The sequence below is a fragment of the Heterodontus francisci genome, chromosome 7, assembly GCF_036365525.1.
Source record: "Heterodontus francisci isolate sHetFra1 chromosome 7, sHetFra1.hap1, whole genome shotgun sequence".
NCBI lineage: Eukaryota > Metazoa > Chordata > Chondrichthyes > Heterodontiformes > Heterodontidae > Heterodontus > Heterodontus francisci.
The window spans coordinates 119,673,601-119,693,834 of NC_090377.1; the positions used below are offsets into that span (position 1 = coordinate 119,673,601).

The 20,234-nt window shown below is 44.4% G+C and overlaps 1 protein-coding gene across 2 annotated transcripts in view; it reads right to left on the reverse strand.

Moving 5' to 3' along the window:
* Window positions 1–6,297, reverse strand: part of LOC137372280 (collagen alpha-1(XVIII) chain-like) — a 345,709-nt gene extending 339,412 nt beyond the window's left edge. For both annotated transcript variants that reach the window (XM_068036016.1, XM_068036015.1), the window contains exons 1-2: window positions 6,161–6,297; window positions 5,968–6,041 (exon numbers count right to left, since the gene is read on the reverse strand). In XM_068036016.1, the coding sequence (XP_067892117.1) occupies window positions 5,968–6,041; window positions 6,161–6,213 (127 nt within the window). In that variant the 5' untranslated portion in view covers window positions 6,214–6,297. The remainder of the gene's footprint in view (window positions 1–5,967; window positions 6,042–6,160) is intronic.
* Between the last annotated feature and the right edge of the window lie 13,937 nt (window positions 6,298–20,234).

Below are 20,234 nucleotides of genomic sequence, written 5' to 3' on the forward strand. Positions count from 1 at the left end.
ATCCTCAGCGCATCCCCTATTTCCTCCCTGGCTTCCTTTAACAATCTGGGATGCAATCCATCCGACCCTGGCGATTTATCCAATTTCAAGGATGTCAGATCTCTAGTACTTCCTTTCACATTATGCTTATCGTATCCAATATTTCACACTCCTCCTCTTTAACTACAATGTCTGCATCATCCCTCTCCTTTATGAAAATAGAGACAAAAAACTCATTAAGAATCCTGCCCACATCTTCTGCATCCATGCATAAGTTCCCTTGTACATCTCTGATAGGCCCTACACTTTGCTTGGTTATCCCCTTGCTCTTAATGTACTGATAAAACATCTTCGGGTTTTCCTTGATTTTACCTGCCAATAATTTTTAATGTCCTCTCTTTGCTATTCTAATTTTCTTTTTTTACTTCACTCCTGCATTTTCTACACTGCTTTCTAAAGTATTAAGATTTTTGTGATCGTCATAAGCTTTCTTTTTCTGCTTGAACTTACCCTGTAAGCTTCTAGATAACCAGGGTGCTCTAGATTTGGCAGTACCACCCTTTATCTTAGTGGGGACATGCCTACACTGTGCCTGCAGTATCTCACTTTTGAATGCCTCCCACTGTTTTGCCACTGATTTTCCTTCAAGTGGCTGTATCCAGTCCACTTTCACCAGGTCACTGCTCAGTTTCGTAAAATTTGCCTTCCCCCAATTTCAAACTTTTGCTCCTCCTATTTCATCTTTGTCCTTTTCCATGATTATGCTAAAACTTACTGTATTATGCCCCTACAGCATTGCTTTTAGCCACACTTAATCCCTCCCAACCTCCTGAAGATCTGGAGAACTTTGAATTATGATGTTTAAGAAATTCTGCCATAATCCCTCTCAGTGCAAGTCAGGACATATCTCCACCCTCATTCAAAAGGATTTGCTCCATCTCCAAGGGTAACCCAGACTGAACTGATAAGGAGAGGTCAGCTAATACAGCCTTCTGCATACCAATCCTCTAATGAGGTGACATTCAATGAGAACAGCTTTTACTCCCAGGCTTACTATAATACCCCATTTAGAGCACAGCCTTAGTTCGCGAGCCAGCACTACAATACCCAAGACATCGGGGGGGGGGTGAGGAAGAAAGGCACAAGGCAAATGGCCATTGCTCACAAGTCTTAGCATCACACATACCAATGTGCAGCCCTGTCCAGTTCCCACTCTCAGCCAATGCAACAACCTGCATTTCTATGTACTTTTAACCTCATAGGAACGTCTTCAGACAAAATTTGACAGAGAGTTATATAAATGGAGATATTAGGAGGGGACCTTGGTCAATGAGTTAGGTTTTAAAGAGCTTCTTAAAGGAGAGGAGAGTGGCAGACGGGTTTAAGGAGGCAATTTTAGAGCTTAGGGCTGAGACAGCTGAAGGCGTAGCTGCCAATGGTAAGTGCCAAAACAGAACAATCCTCACTAGCCACATGTTTTAAGCAGAGCCTTTAACTCACTAGCCATGCAAAGGAGGCCATAACAATATCAGCTCACAGAAGATGAGTTTGATGACCCGACCAAAATTAAGATCCTAGTGATAGCTTTCAGAGAGTTTTTCTTTTAAAAGGTACGTAAAAGGAGCAGCGAGACAGAGAGATTCAGAGATGGACTACAGCGGAGAAGTTTCTTCAAAATCAGGACATTTAAACCAAACATGTACAGTGATAAATATACACGTTACGGGGAGAATATTTAACTGTGGAATATTTCATCTCAGTCCATCCTGGGTTAACAATGGGATAAACTTCAGCTTCCAAACATGCTTATACAGAGGCATTGGCTCAGTGACTGCACTCTTCCCTCTGAGACCAGAAATCGTGGGTTCAAGTCCCACTCCAGAGACATTAGCACATAATGCAGGCTGGAACTCCCACTACAGTACATCGGAGGTGCTGTCTTTCGAATGACATGTTAAACTAAGGCCCCGTCTGCTCTCTCAGGCAGACATAAAAATTCCCATGGCACTAGTTTGTAGAAGAGTGGGGAACTTCTCCCCTGGCCAATATTTATCCCTCAACCAAAATCACCAAAACAGATTATCTGGTCATTATTGCATTGCTGTTCGTGGGAGCTTGCTATGCACAAATTGGCTGCTGCATATTCTACTTTACAACAGTGACTACACTTCAAAGGTACTTTATTGGCTGTAAAGCACCTGGAGACATTGTGAAAGGCAAACTGTCTAGAAAATGCAACTCTTCCTTAATATACACAAACACTTCTACGGGGAGGAGGGGAGGAGCAGGGGAAGATAAGCATGATTGAAACCTTACCAATTACAACCACAACCACATTTCACAGCCAGGCAACATTTAGAGGTGTCAATTGTATTTAATTTTAGGTAGGTGATGGCTATTAACTAGGGATTCACTATGCCCTTATGCAAAGGAACAGACAGAAACTGCGTTGGTTGAGTTTGGAGGTGCATGTTCGTAATGTGTAACTCTAAGTAAGTTTTTTAAATGTGTAAAGATTGGCTCCAGTTCTATCCTTCACCACCTGGTTTCCTGGAATATAACAAGAGATATTAGTATTAGCCTTCAATTACCTACAACCTCCTTCCCCACTAGCAAAAAGCATCCAAAACTGTATAAAGATGTTTATATAAACATACGGGGCCAACAAAATGCAATCACTGTCCTACGACAGTCATTGCACTCCACAAGTCATCCACTATGTGAAATATTTGAGACTAAGCACCACAGAAATTGAACATTCCATTTACTACAATGAGAAATTTCCAGAAGGATTTCAGATTAATTTTACAATGTGAAATACTACCCGACAAACCCCAAAATTGCCAAAAAGTCACCGTTCCATTAAAAAAAGCGCTATTTAAGTCATTAAGTACTGTGCTTCATGAAGAAAATCAAACCAGTTTCTGACGCCTGCATATCTCCAGTAATTTTGTGATATTAAAAGCCAATATTCTCAATTCAGTGCTCCAATTTCATCTCCAACAACCATTAACCCGTCAGCCACTGTACACATGATCTTTATGCCAATACATACAGACGACTGAATTCAGAGTGTGGAGAAGGCCACTTTCTAACATAAACCCAACCAGATCTTTTGACAAGGAGCTTATGTATGCCTGACAGTTGAACACAAGTCTTTGGTTTGCACTTACACACAGGGTCTGCACCCAGTGTAACCTGAGTTCATCCAAAACTCTGCTGTGCTGTATCCTAACTCGCACCAAGTCCTATTCACCCACCATCCCCACATTGGCTCCCATTCACATCCTCATCTTCAAATCCTTCCATGGCCTCACCTCATCCTATCTCTCTAACCTCTTCCAGCCTTGTAAACCCTCAGAGGTATCTGTGTTCCTCCAATTCAGCAGTCTTGTGCACTCACAACTTCCGTTGCTCCATCATTGGCAGTTGTGCCTTCAGTTGCCTAGGCCCTACACTCTGGAATTCCCTCCCTAAAGCTCTCTACCTCTCCTCCTTTAAGATGTTCCTTGAAACCTACCTCTTGGACCAAGCTTTGGGTCACCTGTCCTAATATTCCCTTAAACAGCCCAGCATCAAATTGCCTGATTAGTCTCCTGTGAAGTACCTTGGGATATTTTATGACTTTGAAGGTGCAACATAAATGCATGTTGTTGTTGTATAACCAACTTTGTGGAAAAGGTGCGTGTGTGTCTATGTGCCATTATTTTTGAATCTGCATAATCACCCTAATCTACCAGATAACCATACAGGCAACAGCCAATTCCTCTCCTAGTCACAAATCATACCATCTACACCTGTATTAGAACACAAGTTTCAGACCGAGACTCTCACTGCCAACATCTGGTATGTGCCACGTACACTTCAAGCCCACCAGCTCTAGAAACCTCACCCAATGATCAAATCTGAAGCCCGGGAATGCTCAGAGATCACATCTACCATGACTTTCTAACAGGCAAGCTACTTCTACGACACATGAGCTTCATAATGTGACAGGTAGGCCTGTTCCTCCTCCCACCCCCACAATATTCTTCACTACGGATCAGCTCAGACAGTCAATACCACTCCATAGTCAACCACCAGACCTTAAAGACTGTGAGAAATTATTCCTCCATCAACAAAGAGCCTGCATTTCGAGAACATCTTTCAATTCCTCACGACAACGCAAAGCACTTTGCAACCAGTGAAGCATTTTCAAGTGTTAAGTGCCACTGTCGTGTAGGCAGAAATGGCAACCAATTTTTGCAAAGCAAGAGCTCACAAAACAGCAATGAAATAAATGCCCAGATTATCTGTTTTAGTGATGGTGGTTGAGTGATACAAATCGGCCAGGACACCAGGGAGAACTCTCCTGGTCTTGCTCGAATAGTTTATCCTTTATGTCCACCTGAGAGGGCTGCCCTCCACACATAACTAAGAGGCCACATCTGCCCTCACAAGTGGATACAAAAAGATCCCATGGCATATTTTGAAGAGCAGGGGCGATCTCCCCAGTGTCCTGGCCAATATTTATCCCTCAACCAACATCACCAAAACAGATTATCTGGTAATTATTTAGTTTGTGGGAGCTTGCTGTGCACAACTTGGCTGCCGCATTTCTTACATTACAACAGTGACTACGCTTCAGGAAGTACTTCATTGGCTGCAAAGCACTTTGGGATGTCCTGAAGTCATGAAAGGCGCTATGTAAATGCATGTCTTCACAGATCATCCCTGGGCCACTTCATTAACAGGCCATCAAATATAAAAATTCACACACCTGTCCTGCACGCTAGTCAGCTCACAGGAGATCTACTGCACAGTTTCAAGCTGAATCAATGACCCTTCCTTTTGGGTCTTGGCAAATGAAACAGTAGAGGGATTTCCAAACCAATGACAAATTATACAGTGCTGATTAGCAGCAGAAACCTTAGTGGTGTAGTAAACACAGCTGAGCATCCAACAACTCAAACAAGATGCAGGGTGTAAAAAGGATATATATATAGGCACACCGGAGAAGGTGCAAAAAATAGATTTACAAGGAGGGCACCAGAACTGAAAGGTTACAAATATCAGGAAAGACTGAACAGACTGGGGTTCTTTTCTCATGTTCCCTTCCCCCAATCCCACCACCTTCACTCCACTCAGGGGGTGGGAAAAATCAACCCAATGTCTCTACAAGTGGGGGAGTCCAAAACTGGGGGCTGTAAGTGTAAGATAGTCACTAATATGCAATAAGGATGGGAGAAATCTCTTTACCCAGTGCGTGATTAGAGTGTGGAACTCACACAAGGAGTGCATATAAGCATTTAAAGGGAAGCTATATAAGTGGATGAGAGGCTCGTGTGGAGCATAAAGACCGGCACAGATCAGTGGGGCCGAATGGCCTATTTTTGCGTTAACTTCTATGGAAAGCAATGTAAATTGGGAGCCACTGGGGAAATTTGAAAAAAAAACCACGCCAGACCTGCTGAGTATTTCCAGCATTTCTTATTTCAGATTTCCAGCATCCGCAGTATTTTGCTTTTATTTTAGTGATTAAAAATTGCCCCGAGTTAAACAGTTTGAAAAGAAAAACTCTCACACACATTCCCGTTATCTCGCAGGCTTTCTTAAAAAAAACGTTTTCCATCTGCTGCAGACAGCCTTCTAAACTGCACCGCGAGAAAGCTGTGCAGCTGAAGATAACCAGGACATGTTGAGACTCACTCAACCCTCCTCCCACTCCCCACTAGCCCACACCCCGCCCCCACTCAACCAATACAAGCCGTGTAAGTACCTCCAAGATTCCTTTTGTAGCCAAAAACAAATAACCCCCCCCCCCCCCATAAACACCAAATTGAGCTGACACTCAGCTCCCCAAACTTGCAAAGACACAGAACTACCAGTAAGTGATTAACTAGTAATCTTATCTCAAATAGAGCACATCCTGACTTGATGCGTGCTGACTAAACAATTCCAAACACCTCACCTCCACACACACACACACACACACACACAAGAGTTTACCTGGATCCTGGGAAGCTGCTGGAATACTGAGAGACAGAACAACGAGGATCGCTGGCTTCCACCACAAGCAGCACCTGCAACAGGGAATGAAGAGAAACTGACTTTGAAATTTACAAGCAAAAGTTTCTGGAGGGAGTGAAAAAGGTTTTCTGCTCTGATCAAAGCTGCGCAGCCAGCAAAGTGATGCGCTCACCTTCTCACAGGCATGACTTCTGCAATTGTTGGGGAGACTTCCACAAAGCACATACAAGGTAGAATTGGAGAGGCGGGGGATGGCTTTTACTCCTAAACCGTGGAGTCTGTGATTCCAACTGAACAGCTGACTCAAGGAGAGAAAGACAGAGAGAGAGGCGGGCAGAACAGTATTAACTCTCAATGCCCCGGGTCGTGGACTCCCCTGGGTCCTACCGCCTGGCAAACGTACAGGCAAATATCGCCAAATAAGTTTGTACTTTATTGTGGCCAAGCTCTCTTTCGCAGTCTGACCTCCAGAAGCTGAACTGTCTATTCAGGAAAGCCATCGCAAAGACCACACTTGAAACTGACCCCAACACTGAGGGATGATCGAGCACTAAAGGCAACACAGCACTGAAATCTGATTCCATTTTGGTATAAACCCTTCTACATGTTTTTCTCTTAGTTGCTTAGAAAGGTTGCCAAGTTTTGAGCTCAAATATACATAAGGAAGGTTATTTCCATATTGTACCTTCACACAAACCACACAGGCTGTCACAGGGTCTTAGGGAAGGAAGAATGTTTTCTGATGAGGAATGAATGGGTGGTGCAGTGGGTTTGCACATTGCCCCTCGCTTCTGGGACCTTGCATTGCGGTGCAGACCAGGCTGATGGGGTGAAGATCACCTCACTCCTTTATTATGCAAATTATTTTCCTCTAAGCTGCTCCTACTTTGGGAGTCTGGGTCAGAGGTCATGAGGAAGGAGACACAGGGATGACAGGTGGAGGAATTCGATATGTGGCACCAATGCAATACAGGGTGCTGTTAGTATAGCTGGAGCAAGGTGAGCAAAGCTTTCCCTCATCAACTCACTGTGTTCAAATTGTCCTGGGAGTGTTCCACACCAACACTACGACCCAAAACCTCATTGAAGCCGAAACTAGCATTCAAAAATTGAACACTAAAGTCAGAGTAAGAAAGGAAAGACTTGCATTTTTATAACGCCTTTCACAACCTCAGGACATACCAAAACACTTTGCAGCCAGTAAATAGTAATGTAGGAGGCACGGCAGCTAATTTTCACACAGCAAGATCCCACAAACAATGTGATAATTTCAAGATAATCTGTTTTAAGGTGTGCATTGAAGGATAAACATTGGCCAGGACACCACAGCGATCTCCGTTACTCTCCTTCACAATAGTGCCAGGGGATCCTTTGCATCCACCTGAGAAGGCAAATGGGGCCTCCGTTTAACATCTCATCAGAAAGACAGCACCTCCAACACTGCAGCACTCCCTCAATCCTGTTCCTCAATCAATCTTAGCTTTATTTTGGTCCACCCCCTAGTAAAGTGTTCTGATATATGTCCTTTTTCATGACAGTGCTGTATACATGGGAGCTGTTGAATAGATATCCAAACTTATGTCCTAAATCATTGGTCCATGCCATGGCATCTCCAGGGTCTCATTGTGGAGAAAAATATTTTTGCTGATGCACTTCTTGCTCAAAAATAGTTTGTTTGTGTCTACTGACCATATATCAAGCACGTCAATATAATCATGTCCTACATGTAAACAAAACTTCGGTGATATGTGTGTAGTTTTTGACGCTGATAGAGGCAGAAGATCTAATGGATAAAGGTACGCAGTGTGACTTGCAGTCGTACAGTCTCTGGTTCGAATCCAAGTTTGTGTTGAGTTAGTTGGTCTCATTTGGGGCAGTTGTCATGGCATTCTGGGCATCTAAGTTAAAAGGTTCTAGTTACAAGTCCCCCTCCAGGAACTCGAGAACAAAATCCAGGCTGACACTACAGTGCAGTACTGAAGGAGTGCTGCACTGTCGGAGGATCTGTCTTTTGGATGCAAGGTTAAATTGAGGCCCCATCTGCCCTCTCAGGTGGATGTAAAAGAAAAGTAAAAGAGCTCTTCCCAGTATCCTGGCCAATATTTATCCCTCAACTGACATCACTATAGCAGATTCTCTGGTTATTGTCAGATGTCTGTGGGACCTTGCTGTGCGCAGATCGGGTGCCACATTTCCTACATTTCAAAAAGTACTTAATTGGCTGTAAAGCATTTTGAGATATCCTGAGGTTGTGAAAGGTGCTATAGAAGTGCAAGTTCTTTCTTTTTTCTTCCGAATGTTTCCTTGTGGAAAGTGTGTGTTTGAATTTCAGGTGAGAACAGAATTAGACTAGGTGTGACGCATTCCACAGTTGAACAGCCTTACAACACTTACTGTTTGCTCACACGTGTCATTCAGGTGAGGCAGCAGAGGCCCCAGCAAAGATCTGCAGAATATCTTCAGGAAAGGAGGGGAAACAAAAATGTATGTATTGAAATAAATGTTTTATTAGTCTCCAGTACGTACGATAATGTCATCAAATTTGATCATTGCCCTCCCCTGAAAGCACTGGTTCGTCATTGAGAGAAACAGGCAATCTCATGGGTACTGGCTGTGCTCTGGCATTTCGCCCGAGTGGCCACAACGCGCAAACCTTAAAAGCAAGCATCAATCAGGCTATTGGACCACAGGTGGCATCACAGCCACGCCCAATTCCATCCTCATCCACCCACCATCCACAAATATGCATTTCCAACCGGGATCATTGATCAGCAGCAGAAAACCACCAGCTGATATTCCATTCCCTAACTGAGGAACAATGAGACCAATCACAGCACTCCTACCACCAACTCCAGATGAAACCAGCTGACTCAGCATAAAATGGGGATTAAACCCAGAATCTTCCTGGTCTGGAATGGCTCAATTACTGACAGGATGAACTTGCTGAGATCTTGGGGATCTGTGCAATGCCATTTGGCACTTTTCTGTTAGAGGAAAGAATGCAGAGCTGTGAACCCGAGGTTCTGAAATGGTGAGAGGAATACATAGCATAGATACAAGAGAATTACGTAAACTTGGATTTGGAAAATACAACGATATGATAGAGCGGATTGCAGCATCACATTGATTAGCCCTGTTGACCTCCACATTTATGTCGGTTATTACTCAGAGCTTATTGTCCATCCATCTCTTGGCCTTCAGGGCTCGGATGGTAGCTTCGTAACTCTGAGTGAGAAGATTGTGGGTTCATTGAAACATCAAAAAATTACAGCACAAAGACCATTTGGCCCATCGTGTCTATGCTAAAAAAGTGCTATCCAACCTAATCAATCCCACACTTTCCAGCTCTTGGTCTGTAGCCCTGTAGGTTACGGCACCTCAAGTGCCTACCCAAGTATTTTTTTTAAACGCCTTGGGAGTTTCTGCCTCTACCAGCCTTTCAGGCAGTGAGTTCCAGATCACCACTCTCTCTGGGTGAAAAAAAATTCTCAACTCCCTTCCAAAGGGTGAGACTAACTGAATTGTTTTTGCAGGGAGTCAGCATGGACACAATAGGCCGAATGGCCTCCTTCTGTGCTGCAACCATTCTATGACTCTAAAATCCCTCTGTCAATTACTTTAAATCTAAGCCCCCTGGTTATTGACCTCTCTGCTCGTGTTCAAATCTCACTCCAGATACTTCAACCCATAATCCAGGCTGACACTCCCAGTGCAGTACTGAGAAGGTGCTGCACTGTCAGTAAGCCCTACCTGCTACCCCCACCCTCACCTGCCCCCAAGTGTATGTAAAAGATTCCATAACACTATTTTGAAGAAGAGCAGGGGAGTTCTCCCCAGTGACCTGGTCAATATGCCTCAACCAACATCACGGGAACAGATTATCTGGTTATTATTGTATTGCTGTTTGTGGGATCTTGCTGTGCGCAAATTAGCTGCTGCGTTTCCAACATTACAACAGTGACTACACTTCAAAAAGTACCTTCCAAAGACTGCAAAGCACTTTGGGATGTCCTGAAGGTGTGACAGGCAGTATATAAATGCAGATCTTTCTTTCTTTCTTAGTCACTGTCCACAGGCACAGACCCAGAGTTATCCCTGATTCCGGACCAGGTTAACAGCCTAACACTATCAATTAATCTTCATCATACTTACAGTGAGGGAACTGGCATTGAACTGTACCGGAGACATTGGGGGTAGGGAGAGTTGGAACATCTCATTTTTTTTCAAATAAAAATCAAAGGATACAAAAAAAGGAAATTGGTTGCTAAAATAGAACGAATACCAACCTTTATTGACACCAACCATAAACGCAGATTCTTCGTTCCTTTTAATTACCAGTCGGGATAGGATTTTAGGCACAGGGCGGGGGGGGGGGGGGGGGGTGGTGGGAAAGCATTAATTGAATTACATCTGTTTTGTGTCAATGTCATTCACAGAATGTCACAGGGCTAGGAAGGCATTGATCAAAAGATGAAAGTGCAGTTGGAGTGAGGAGCTCATCGGAGGCTGGCCTGAGGGCATTTTCTTCCATTATCCAACTACAAGCCACTTTTACATGGTGACAAAAATGAGAACAGAAAGTGCCGGAAATACTCAGCAGGTCTGGCAGCACCTGTGTAGAGAGAAACAGAGTTAACGTTTCAGTCCTGTGACCCTTCATCAGAGTTCACAGACCTGAAACGTTAACTGTGTTTCCATTCTCATTTCAGAGTTCCAGCATTCGCAGTATTTTGTTCTTATTTACATGGTGCCACATTTTGGTTGTGATTCCAGAGACTGGCATTGGCGAGACAGTACTCAACCCTTACATGAATAAATCCAGCATCCTTAGCCCTGTCGAGGAGCCGTCGACCTCTGGGAAACCAGCTTGACAGCTGCTTTTGGATTACCATTCCGACGTTCTTCTGCCTGTTCTTCCAGCTTGCACCCTCTGTCAACTTCAGCTCATCCGAAACTCTACTGCCCCGTATCTGAACTTGCATCAAGTCCTGTTCACCCATCACCCCTTTTGCTCACTGACCTGCATTGGATTCTGGACCCCAAAGTCGCAAATTTAAAATTCTCCTCCTTGTGTTCAAATTCCTTCACCCTTCCCTATCTGTGTAACCTTCTCCAGCCCTACAGCCCTCCAAGAGCTCTGCACTCCTCCAATTCTGGCCTCTTGTACATCCCGCACTCCCTTGGTGACCATGTCTTTAGCAATCTAGGCCCTAAGCTCTGGAATGCCCTCCTGAAATCGCTTCGCCTCTCCACTCCTCTCTCTTTCTTTAAAAGCCACCTCTTCTCCCCTCCTAATATTTCCTTCTTTGGCTCAGCATGCTTGCTAATGCCTGGGGACATTTTCCTTCATTAATGGCGGTATATAAATGAAAGTTGTTGTAAGATATCCCATGGCAGATTTATCCTGATGTCCGGGCCAACACATCCCTCAGGGGCCACCAAACTAAATCAACTGGTTATTTATCTCCTTGCTTTTGTTGGGAGCTTACTGTGTACAAATTAGCTACATTTGCCTACATATCAACAGTGATTGCACTTCAGCAGTAATCTGTTGGTCGTCAAGTACTTTAGCCTGTCCTGAGGCAATGAAAGGCACTATATAAACAAAAGGTCTTTTTTATAATGTTCATGCTTACAAAAGGTGCTGCAACAGCTCATAAAGGTTGACCTGTCTTTTCAGGATGATGAATTATCCTGATTTTTGGTTCAGATTTCCAGCAATTGCAGTTGTTCCTTTCATCTCTTCAGCACTCTCAAACTGCTCTATTGTTTAACCAAGTTGTGCACATAAAGCCTCGATTGGGAAATAATGACTTCTTTCAGATCAGTCAGAAATTGTCTGCACATAAACAATGGCAATTTTATTGCATAGAGATCACAGCACAGAAACAGGCCATTCAGCCTAACTAGTCTATGCTGACGTTAATTCTCCACACGAATCTCCTCCCACCCTACTTCATCTAACTCTGTCTATTTCTTTCTCCCTCAGGTACATATTAATTACCTCTTATCCAGTGAGTAGTCAAGCCACCCGGGCCAGGGAACTCCCAGGTTCAGTCCCCAGTCTGGGTTAAGGTTGCTGATCTCAGCCTGTCTGTGGGAGGGGCAGGACAAAGCAATAAGGATGATGCAGTTGATGCAGTGTCCATGGATTAGGAGGGAGAACACGGACAAGGTTTTCACTCCTGCTCACATCCAACCACCCATGCTGGAATTCTGAGTGTGTAGGTGGCAGATGAGGACAGGATTGAGGTTGGGTGAAAGATAGTGGGTGATTTGGAGGGGAGCTTGCAGGAGGCGGTGTTCCTATGCGCCCGCTGCCCTTCTCCTTCTAGGTGGTGGAGTCCGCAGGTATGGTAGATGCTGTTGAAGAAGCCTTCTAATACTCACTCTCAGGTCACTTGAGTGAGATACCAGAGAGCATCCAGCAGCGTGAACTGTACCCAAGCAAGAATAAAAATTGGCCAGGGAAGGGAGGGAAAAGAAAAAAGCTTGCATTTCTATAGCAGCTTCCACAACCTCAGGGTTTCCCAAAACGTTTCACAGCCAACGAAGTGTGGTGAGAGGGAACACTAATTCATTGTCCTGCAGCTGTCATAGTGGTCTTAAATATACAGGGTAACCATTAGGAGAAAGTGTTCAGACAGATTACAATTGAAATACAAAGAGGAAGTAGATTGACTAGTTATTAAACATGATTAACCGTACCATTCTTTCTTTCTTCAGGCACCAGTTGATTACCAGTACATTAAATCAGTCACCAACTCAGTGATAAAATGTTTGCCAAGCACCCTCTTTGGTATAGCAGGTGCTTCCCACATGATACCGAGCAACACAAGAGTAGGACGGTTCCAAGTTTAATCCTTTCTTTGTGTTGAGGGGATCATTAATTGGCCTCAGTGCCCAGGTCAAGGGAGAAAGGATTAAAAAGAAATCACGCACTGTCAACAATTATCCAGTGATATCCTGCTTGGAAGTGTGGATTTGTAGACATCTCGTGAAGGCAGGACGTGGGAGAATGCCTCTTGTAGTCAAATAGCATGCCGATACTCAGCGTTCAGTCTCACACACAAAATGCGGCCAGTTTGACAAGTTACCAGAGAGTCACTGTACTCCATTTATTGAGGGTAAGGGGAGGGAATCAGAAGGAGAACTCAGAAGAGAAAGAAGACAGCAGGTTGTGCAGAGCACAAGGGTCATTTCTGGCTCTTGCCTCTTATGTTTCTTTTCCTGCTTTATGGTCAGTTAACAACCAAAGGGCAAACAAAACAGGCAATTCTAACGCACTGCCATCAATGTAAGGGCTAAGCAAAGGGAAGTGTCAAAGTTGCTTCCTTTGTTTGAGAGCACCTTCTGTAATCTGAGCTCACACAGGTAATGACATGAAAAGAAAAGACTTGAAGTTATACAGCACCTTTGATGACCTCAGAACATCCCAAAGCACTTTACAGCCAATGCAGTACATTTTGAAGTGTAGTCGCTGTTGTAGTACGGGAAATTTAGCAGCCATTTTCTGCACAGCAAGCTCCCACAAGCAGCAATGAGATAAATGACCAGGTAATCTGTATTTTTGTGATGTCGTTTGAAGGATAAGTATTGATCAGGACACAGGTGATCTTTCACGCCAACCTGAGAGGGCAGATGGGGCATCGGTCTGACATCTCCTTTCAAAGACGGCACCTTTGACAGTGCGGCACTCCCTGTGTGCTGCACTGGAATGTCAGCCTAGATTTTGTGCTCAAGTCTCTGGATTGGAGCTTGAACCCAGGACCTTGTGACTCAGGCGAGAGTGCTATGAACTGAGTCACGGCTGACATGGAGCTATAAAGACCTCCCACCATCAATCACTACTCACAGGTACAGAGGCAGTAGGCCCTGGAATGTTGCAGCTCCTGGAATGTGTTTCCAGTGTATATCATTGCATGCCACGCTAAATCTAACTATTGCAATACCCAGCTTACCCCAAAACAACATGAGGGCCAATAATCAAACTATAGCACCATCCATCAGGAGGTCAAGTGTAAAATTCTTGGAATCTTCCTTCCTTAAAGGATGTTAGTTCTTTCTTTCAGCAAAGACTCCAGTGATAAAAACAGAAAATGCTGGAAATACTCAGCATGTCAGGCAGTATCTGTGGAGAGAGAAACAGAGTTAATGTTTCAGGTCAATGGCCTTTCATCAGAACTTGAAAAAGTTGGCGATGTAACAGGTTTCAAGCAAGTACAGAGGCAGGATGGGATTGGGGGGAAGGTGGAAGAATAAAAGGGAAGGCCTGTGATAGGGTGGAAGGCAGGCAAGGTTAATTGACAGAAAAGATCACGGTGCAAGACAAAAGGGGATGGTAATGGGACAAGACCCCAGAGACTTGAGCACAAAACCAAGGCTGTCACACCAGTGCTGTATCCGAGAGGCACCATCTCCTCTCTCAGTTGAATGTAGAAGATTCAATGGCAATATTTAAAGGGAGAGGAGGGGAGTTCTCCCTGGTGTCCTGGCCAATATTTGCCCCTCATCAACATCACTAAAGCGGATTAACATTATCACATTGTTCTTCCTGGGAGTTTGCTGTGCAAAAAATGGCTGCTGCATTCCTACATTACAATAGTGACAACATTACAGAAGTATTTCATCAGTTGTAAGGCACTTTGGGATGTGAAAGGCTCCATATGAATGCAAATACCTGTTTTCGCATTAGAAATAGCAGCACGAGTAGGCTAGTCAGCCATTCAAGCCTGCCTAGCAATTCAATAAGATCATGGCTGATCTTCTATCTATTCATATATGATTAAGAGTAAGGTAAGGACAGTTTGTCCCATGGCAAATGTTCTACCTCCCCCCCACCCCCAAACACTCACCAATATTTGTTAAAGAAGCTACCACCTACCTCGGGGAGCAGCTGGAGATTTCATCCAATAACTGCCTCTTTCTGGTCTTAACAGGGACAAATATTACAGATGGAATACAATGTGGTAAAGTCTGAAGTGATCTACTTTGGTAGGAAAAGTAAAAAGGCAGATTTTTTTTAATAGTGAGAGACTGGGAAATGTGTTGCATTCAGAGGGACCTGGGTGTCCTTGTACATGAATCACAGAAAGTTAACATGCAGATACAGTAAGCAATTAGGAAGGCAAATGGTATGCTAGCTTTTGTTACAAAGGGATTAGAGTTTAAGAGTAAAGAAAACTTACTACAATTATACAGGGCATTGGTGAGCCACACCTGGAGTACTGTGTGCAGTTTCAGTTTCCTTCATAAGGAAGGACATATTTGCCCTAGAGGGAGTGCAATGACGAGATGAGGGGATTATCCTATAAAGAGAGATTGAGTAGATTAGACCTATATTCTCTGGAGTTTAGAAGAATGAGAGGTGATTTAACTGAAACACATAAAATTCTTAAGGGGCTGACAGGGCAGATGTTGAGAAAATGTTTCCCCTGGCTGGAGAACCTAAGGCATGGGGTAACAGTCTCAGAATAAGAGGTCTGCCATTTCGGACTGAGATGAGGAGAAATTTCTTCACTCACAGGGTTGTGGATCTTTGGAATTCTCTACCCCAGAGAACTGGGGATGCTCAGTCGTTGAATATAATCAAGATAGAGATCAATAGATTTTTGGGTACTGAGGGAATTAAGGGATTTAGGGATAGTTCAGGAAGATGTAATTGAGGTAGATAAGCCATGATCTTATTGAATGGCAGAGCAAGTTCGAAGGGCCAAATGGCCTCCTCCAGCTCCTATTTCTTATGTAAAGTCCATGAGCAGTAGGACCCTCTGGAAACTTTCCTCACTCAAACGTTAGCCTCTTCTGCATTAGTAATTAGAATGATTTGAAAATAGCCAGCAATCATTCAAACATTCCCCCACCCCCACTTCCACCCTGGGTTTTTTCTGTGATTGCGAAATGTTTTCAGGGAGTATAGAATGCGGTTGAGGATCACTGTTGGCAGGCTTTTTACTTCTGTGACTGGTGATAAAAGGGCCTTATTTACATGACAATGGATGTCTGACCCCAAGGCTGCTCCTGGCCTGTCATCTCCCATCAGATGTGCCAGCCTCTGCCATTGTGGGAGGCTTTCCTGCTCTGGGGCTGGGTTTCAGAGCTGGGGAACTGCCTGGGATTTGTGAGGTTTGGTGCAGGACCTGGTGCGGTAGTCGCAGGCCAAAGCTTGGAGACTGTTGACCAATAAAAAGGAGCAGCGTAATTGCAGTGGATTCTGAGTAGCCTTGGCCTGCATTAAAAATAATATAAGGTATTTTCTGCAATAAAGGATTATTAGGCTTTACATCTGAATTGGACACCAAGTGACAACAAGGAACTCATTTACATTAGCAATCAAAGGTCAGATCAGACTGAGTGAATCCAGTCATCAAGGGCAAGTGTAAACATGTCAAATTCTATGTTCCGAATCAGTCCCAGGATTGAAGCAAACCTACCTCGAGAGAAGGCCTCATGGAGAAGCACTGCAGTACAAATTGGCATTGAATTCACGGTGGCATTAACCAACACAGTGACCTCCAATTGGTTTTCTGTGGTGTCAGCTGCGGTTCAGTGGCTATCAAACTCACCTGAGTCAGAAAATTGTGGGTTCAAGTCCCACTCCAGAGACTCAAGCACCATAATCTAGGCTGACTCTCCCAGTGCAGTACTGAAGGAGTGCTGCACTGTCAGAGGTGCCGTCTTTCAGATGAGGCGCTCAACCGAGGACTTTCGGGTGGATGTGAAAAATCCCAAAGCACTATTTCGAAGAAGAGATGGGGAATCCTCCCCAGTGCCCTGGCCAATATTTAGCCCTCAACCAACACCTAAAAACAGATTATTTGGTCATTATCACATTGTGGGATCTTGCTGTGCATAAAGTGGTTGCTGCGTTTCCTACGCTACAACAGGGACTACACTATAAAAGTACATTGGCAGCAAACTGTTTTGGGATGTCATGAGGTCATGAAAGGCACTATATCAATGCAAGTTCTTTCTTTGCCCTCAAACAGCTGCTGCAGCCTGCTGACCTCATTGTTGCGATACTGGGAGTAAACCATGTACGTAATTCCCGAGGGCTGTATGATGCAGACAGACTTGCTGTTCCATCACTTGTACTCGCCGCCTGTTGTCAAAGAATAACCAGATGCTGTGTTTGGCTTTCTTCTAATATTAGCCATTTGCCAAGGGCGAGGGGGTAATGGGACTGACATCCTTCCTGGAAGAAGGCAACACAAAGGCCTAGTCACATTGCCTGGAACTCGACTGCTCTTTTACAATAGCGCCATGGGATCTTTTATATCTACCTGTGAGGAGAGACAGGGCAGTGGTATAATAACAACTGAAAAAGAGCACCACTGACAATGCAGCACTCCATCTGTAGTGCAATCCTTCAGCACTGGAGTAACAGCATAGGACCTGAACCCACAACATTCTGAATCAGAGAGAAGATTTTTACCCACTGAGCCACAGTTGACACCTATTCACAACTATGCATAATGTTGCTAATTAATTTTAATGTAAGGAGTTACTGTTCCATTACAAAAATTAGATAAATGTCTTAGTTGATTGATACAGACTAAAAGTCTGTCACAACAAAGATAAATAGATAGTCTAGCAAGTTGCCAGTGAAAAGCCCCGAATCTTTGATTTAAACTCTTGGCAACATAACAGCAAACAGAAAGTGAGGACTACACAGTGCAATGATCTGCAAAGAAGAAAGGAATTTTACCAATAAATCAACTTAAATCAAAGTGTTGGGGGCAGGGGATTGTGAATTTCGTATGTTGGAGGGGTGGTGGGGAATCATCAACAACACCCTGCATTTATATAGCACCTTTAATGTAATACAACATCCCAAAGCACTTCACAGGAGCATTATCAAATAAAATTTGACACTGACCTACATAAGGAGATATTGGGACAAGTGAGCAAAAGCTTGGTCAAAGACAAGGGAGGGAATTCCAGATCTTAGGGCCCAGACAGCTGAAGGAAGGCATGGCCACCCCAATTGTGGGGCAAAGAAAACTGTGGATGCACAAGAGGCCAGAATTGTAAGAGCACTTTTGGAAGATTTTGCAGGGTTGAAGGGCTGGAGGAGTTCACAGAGATAGGGAGAGTTGAGGCCTTGGAGGGATTTGAACATGTGGAAGAGAATTTTAAAATTGAGGTGTTGGCAGACCAGGAGCCAACGTAGGGGATCAGCGAGCACAGGGGTGGTGGGCAAACGGGAGTTAGGAGATGGGGAGTCAAGGGAGAGAACGACAGCTGCCCACCCAGCTTGGGTCCCTTTGAAGGAAGACCAGTGAGAGAAAGGGTATTTACAGCGGAAATATTAAGGGAGAAAACCAAATACTAAGAGGGAGGGACCAGTGGCCCAAAGCTGCGGATGGAATTTCCACGATGCAAGATGATTTAAAGAAAAATGTGTCTGTTGAAGTAGATAATCAGTTTTCTAATCGGATTAAAATTCAAAGGGCTGGCATGGAACAAATTAGCAATGGAACAGATGATCTCGAATGGTGCCCCGTCAACTTGGCTGATATACTGCGGGAAGTAATTCTCTTGCCTTTCATCAGCATAGTTGAGGTGCAGCAGGATACATGATCCACCTCATCTGTTGACAGTACACCTTTATATGGCCCTGGCTTCAAACTATACAAAGTCCCTCATTTCTGACCTTCAAAAGCCAAAACCTGAATGCACATCCTCAGCAGCCTGTTATTAAGGTACAAGAAAGAATTGGATCTCCAATTACCTGGAACTCCAGTTTCATGCTGAGAAATGGGACCCAAAACATGACTGGATTTTAACTCTGATCATGAGTATTGCAGTGAATAGAATGCGTACAAAGAATATTTAATCTTAGACAAGGATTTAATTTAAGTTCCCGGCATTATTGTACAATTCACGACGTCGAACCATTTCTTTCTCAGTTCAAGACACCACGTCCCATTTAGGACACATTTTTCTCCATGTAGCTTTAACAATTTGCATTTAATGCAGCAAAACCATCAAATTAATCACAGATTAGTGCATGAAGCACAAAGGGTTAGGTTAGAGGAATTTTTCACACAAAATGATTTCGCATATGTTTTGGTTCGCCAGTTAATGAAGCCAAGCCAATCACAACACTTATAGAATGAACAACATGCATTTATATAGTGTAATCCTTAACTTCAGGATGTCCCAGATTGCTTTACAACCAATGACGCACTATTGAAGTGGAGTCACTATTATAATGCAGGAAACGCGCCAATCAATTTACACACAGCAAGCTCCCACAAGCATCAATGTGATAATCACTGGGTAATCTGTTCCTTAGTGATGTTGATTAAGGGATAAATATAGGTCAGGAACCTGCTGATAATTCCCTTGCTCTTCTTTAAATAATGCCATGGAATCTTTGACGTCCACCCAAGAGGACAGGTAGAGCCTCTGTTTAACATCTCATCTGAAACACAGCACCTCTGACAGTGCAGCACTTCCTCAGTATTGGAATGTCAGCCCATATTTTGTACCGAGGTCTCTAGCTTCATATAATATGGGTGAACATACACCTAATGTATAATCTATAATCATAATGCATAGATTTTGTCTGTGCATTTTCTGATTGGTGGGTGGAGCCTGGTGCATGCACCTTGGTTACTGGGCTCGGGCTCTCATTGTTTCCCAGCCTCGGTTACTAGCCCCGGCTCTCAGTGCTCCCTGCCCTCGGTTACTGGCCCCTGGCTCTCATTGTTTCCCAGCCTCGGTTACTAGCCCCGGCTCTCAGTGCTCACTGCCCGCGTTTACTGGACTCAGGCTCTCCCTTCTCCCCGGCTTCACTTACTAGATCCATTCCCTAGCTGTTGCCATTTCCCACTGGGCATGACGACGATCAGTAGGGGGAATGGCATGTGAGCAGGTTGTTGGGGTGGGGGAGAGGCATGGGGGGGAGGGGGTTGGGGGCAGCATGGGTGGAGGGGGATGCTGTGGCGGATGGCATGGGGAACAGTAAGGGGGTGGGGCAGCATGGGAGGAAGGGTGGGGACAGCATAAGGGGAGAGGTGGGGGTAGGCATGGGAGGGGGGCAAGGAGAGGAGACAGCATGGGAGCAGACTTGGGAGGCATGGGGGGAGGCAGGACGGCATAGGAACGGGGCCAGGGGTGGCATGGGAGGGTAGACTGCATACGAAGGGGGAAGGTGGTTGGGGGGCAACATAGGTGTGGGGGGATGGCATGAGAGGGGGAGAGGGATGGAATAGGGTGGGGGCAGCATGGGAGTCAGG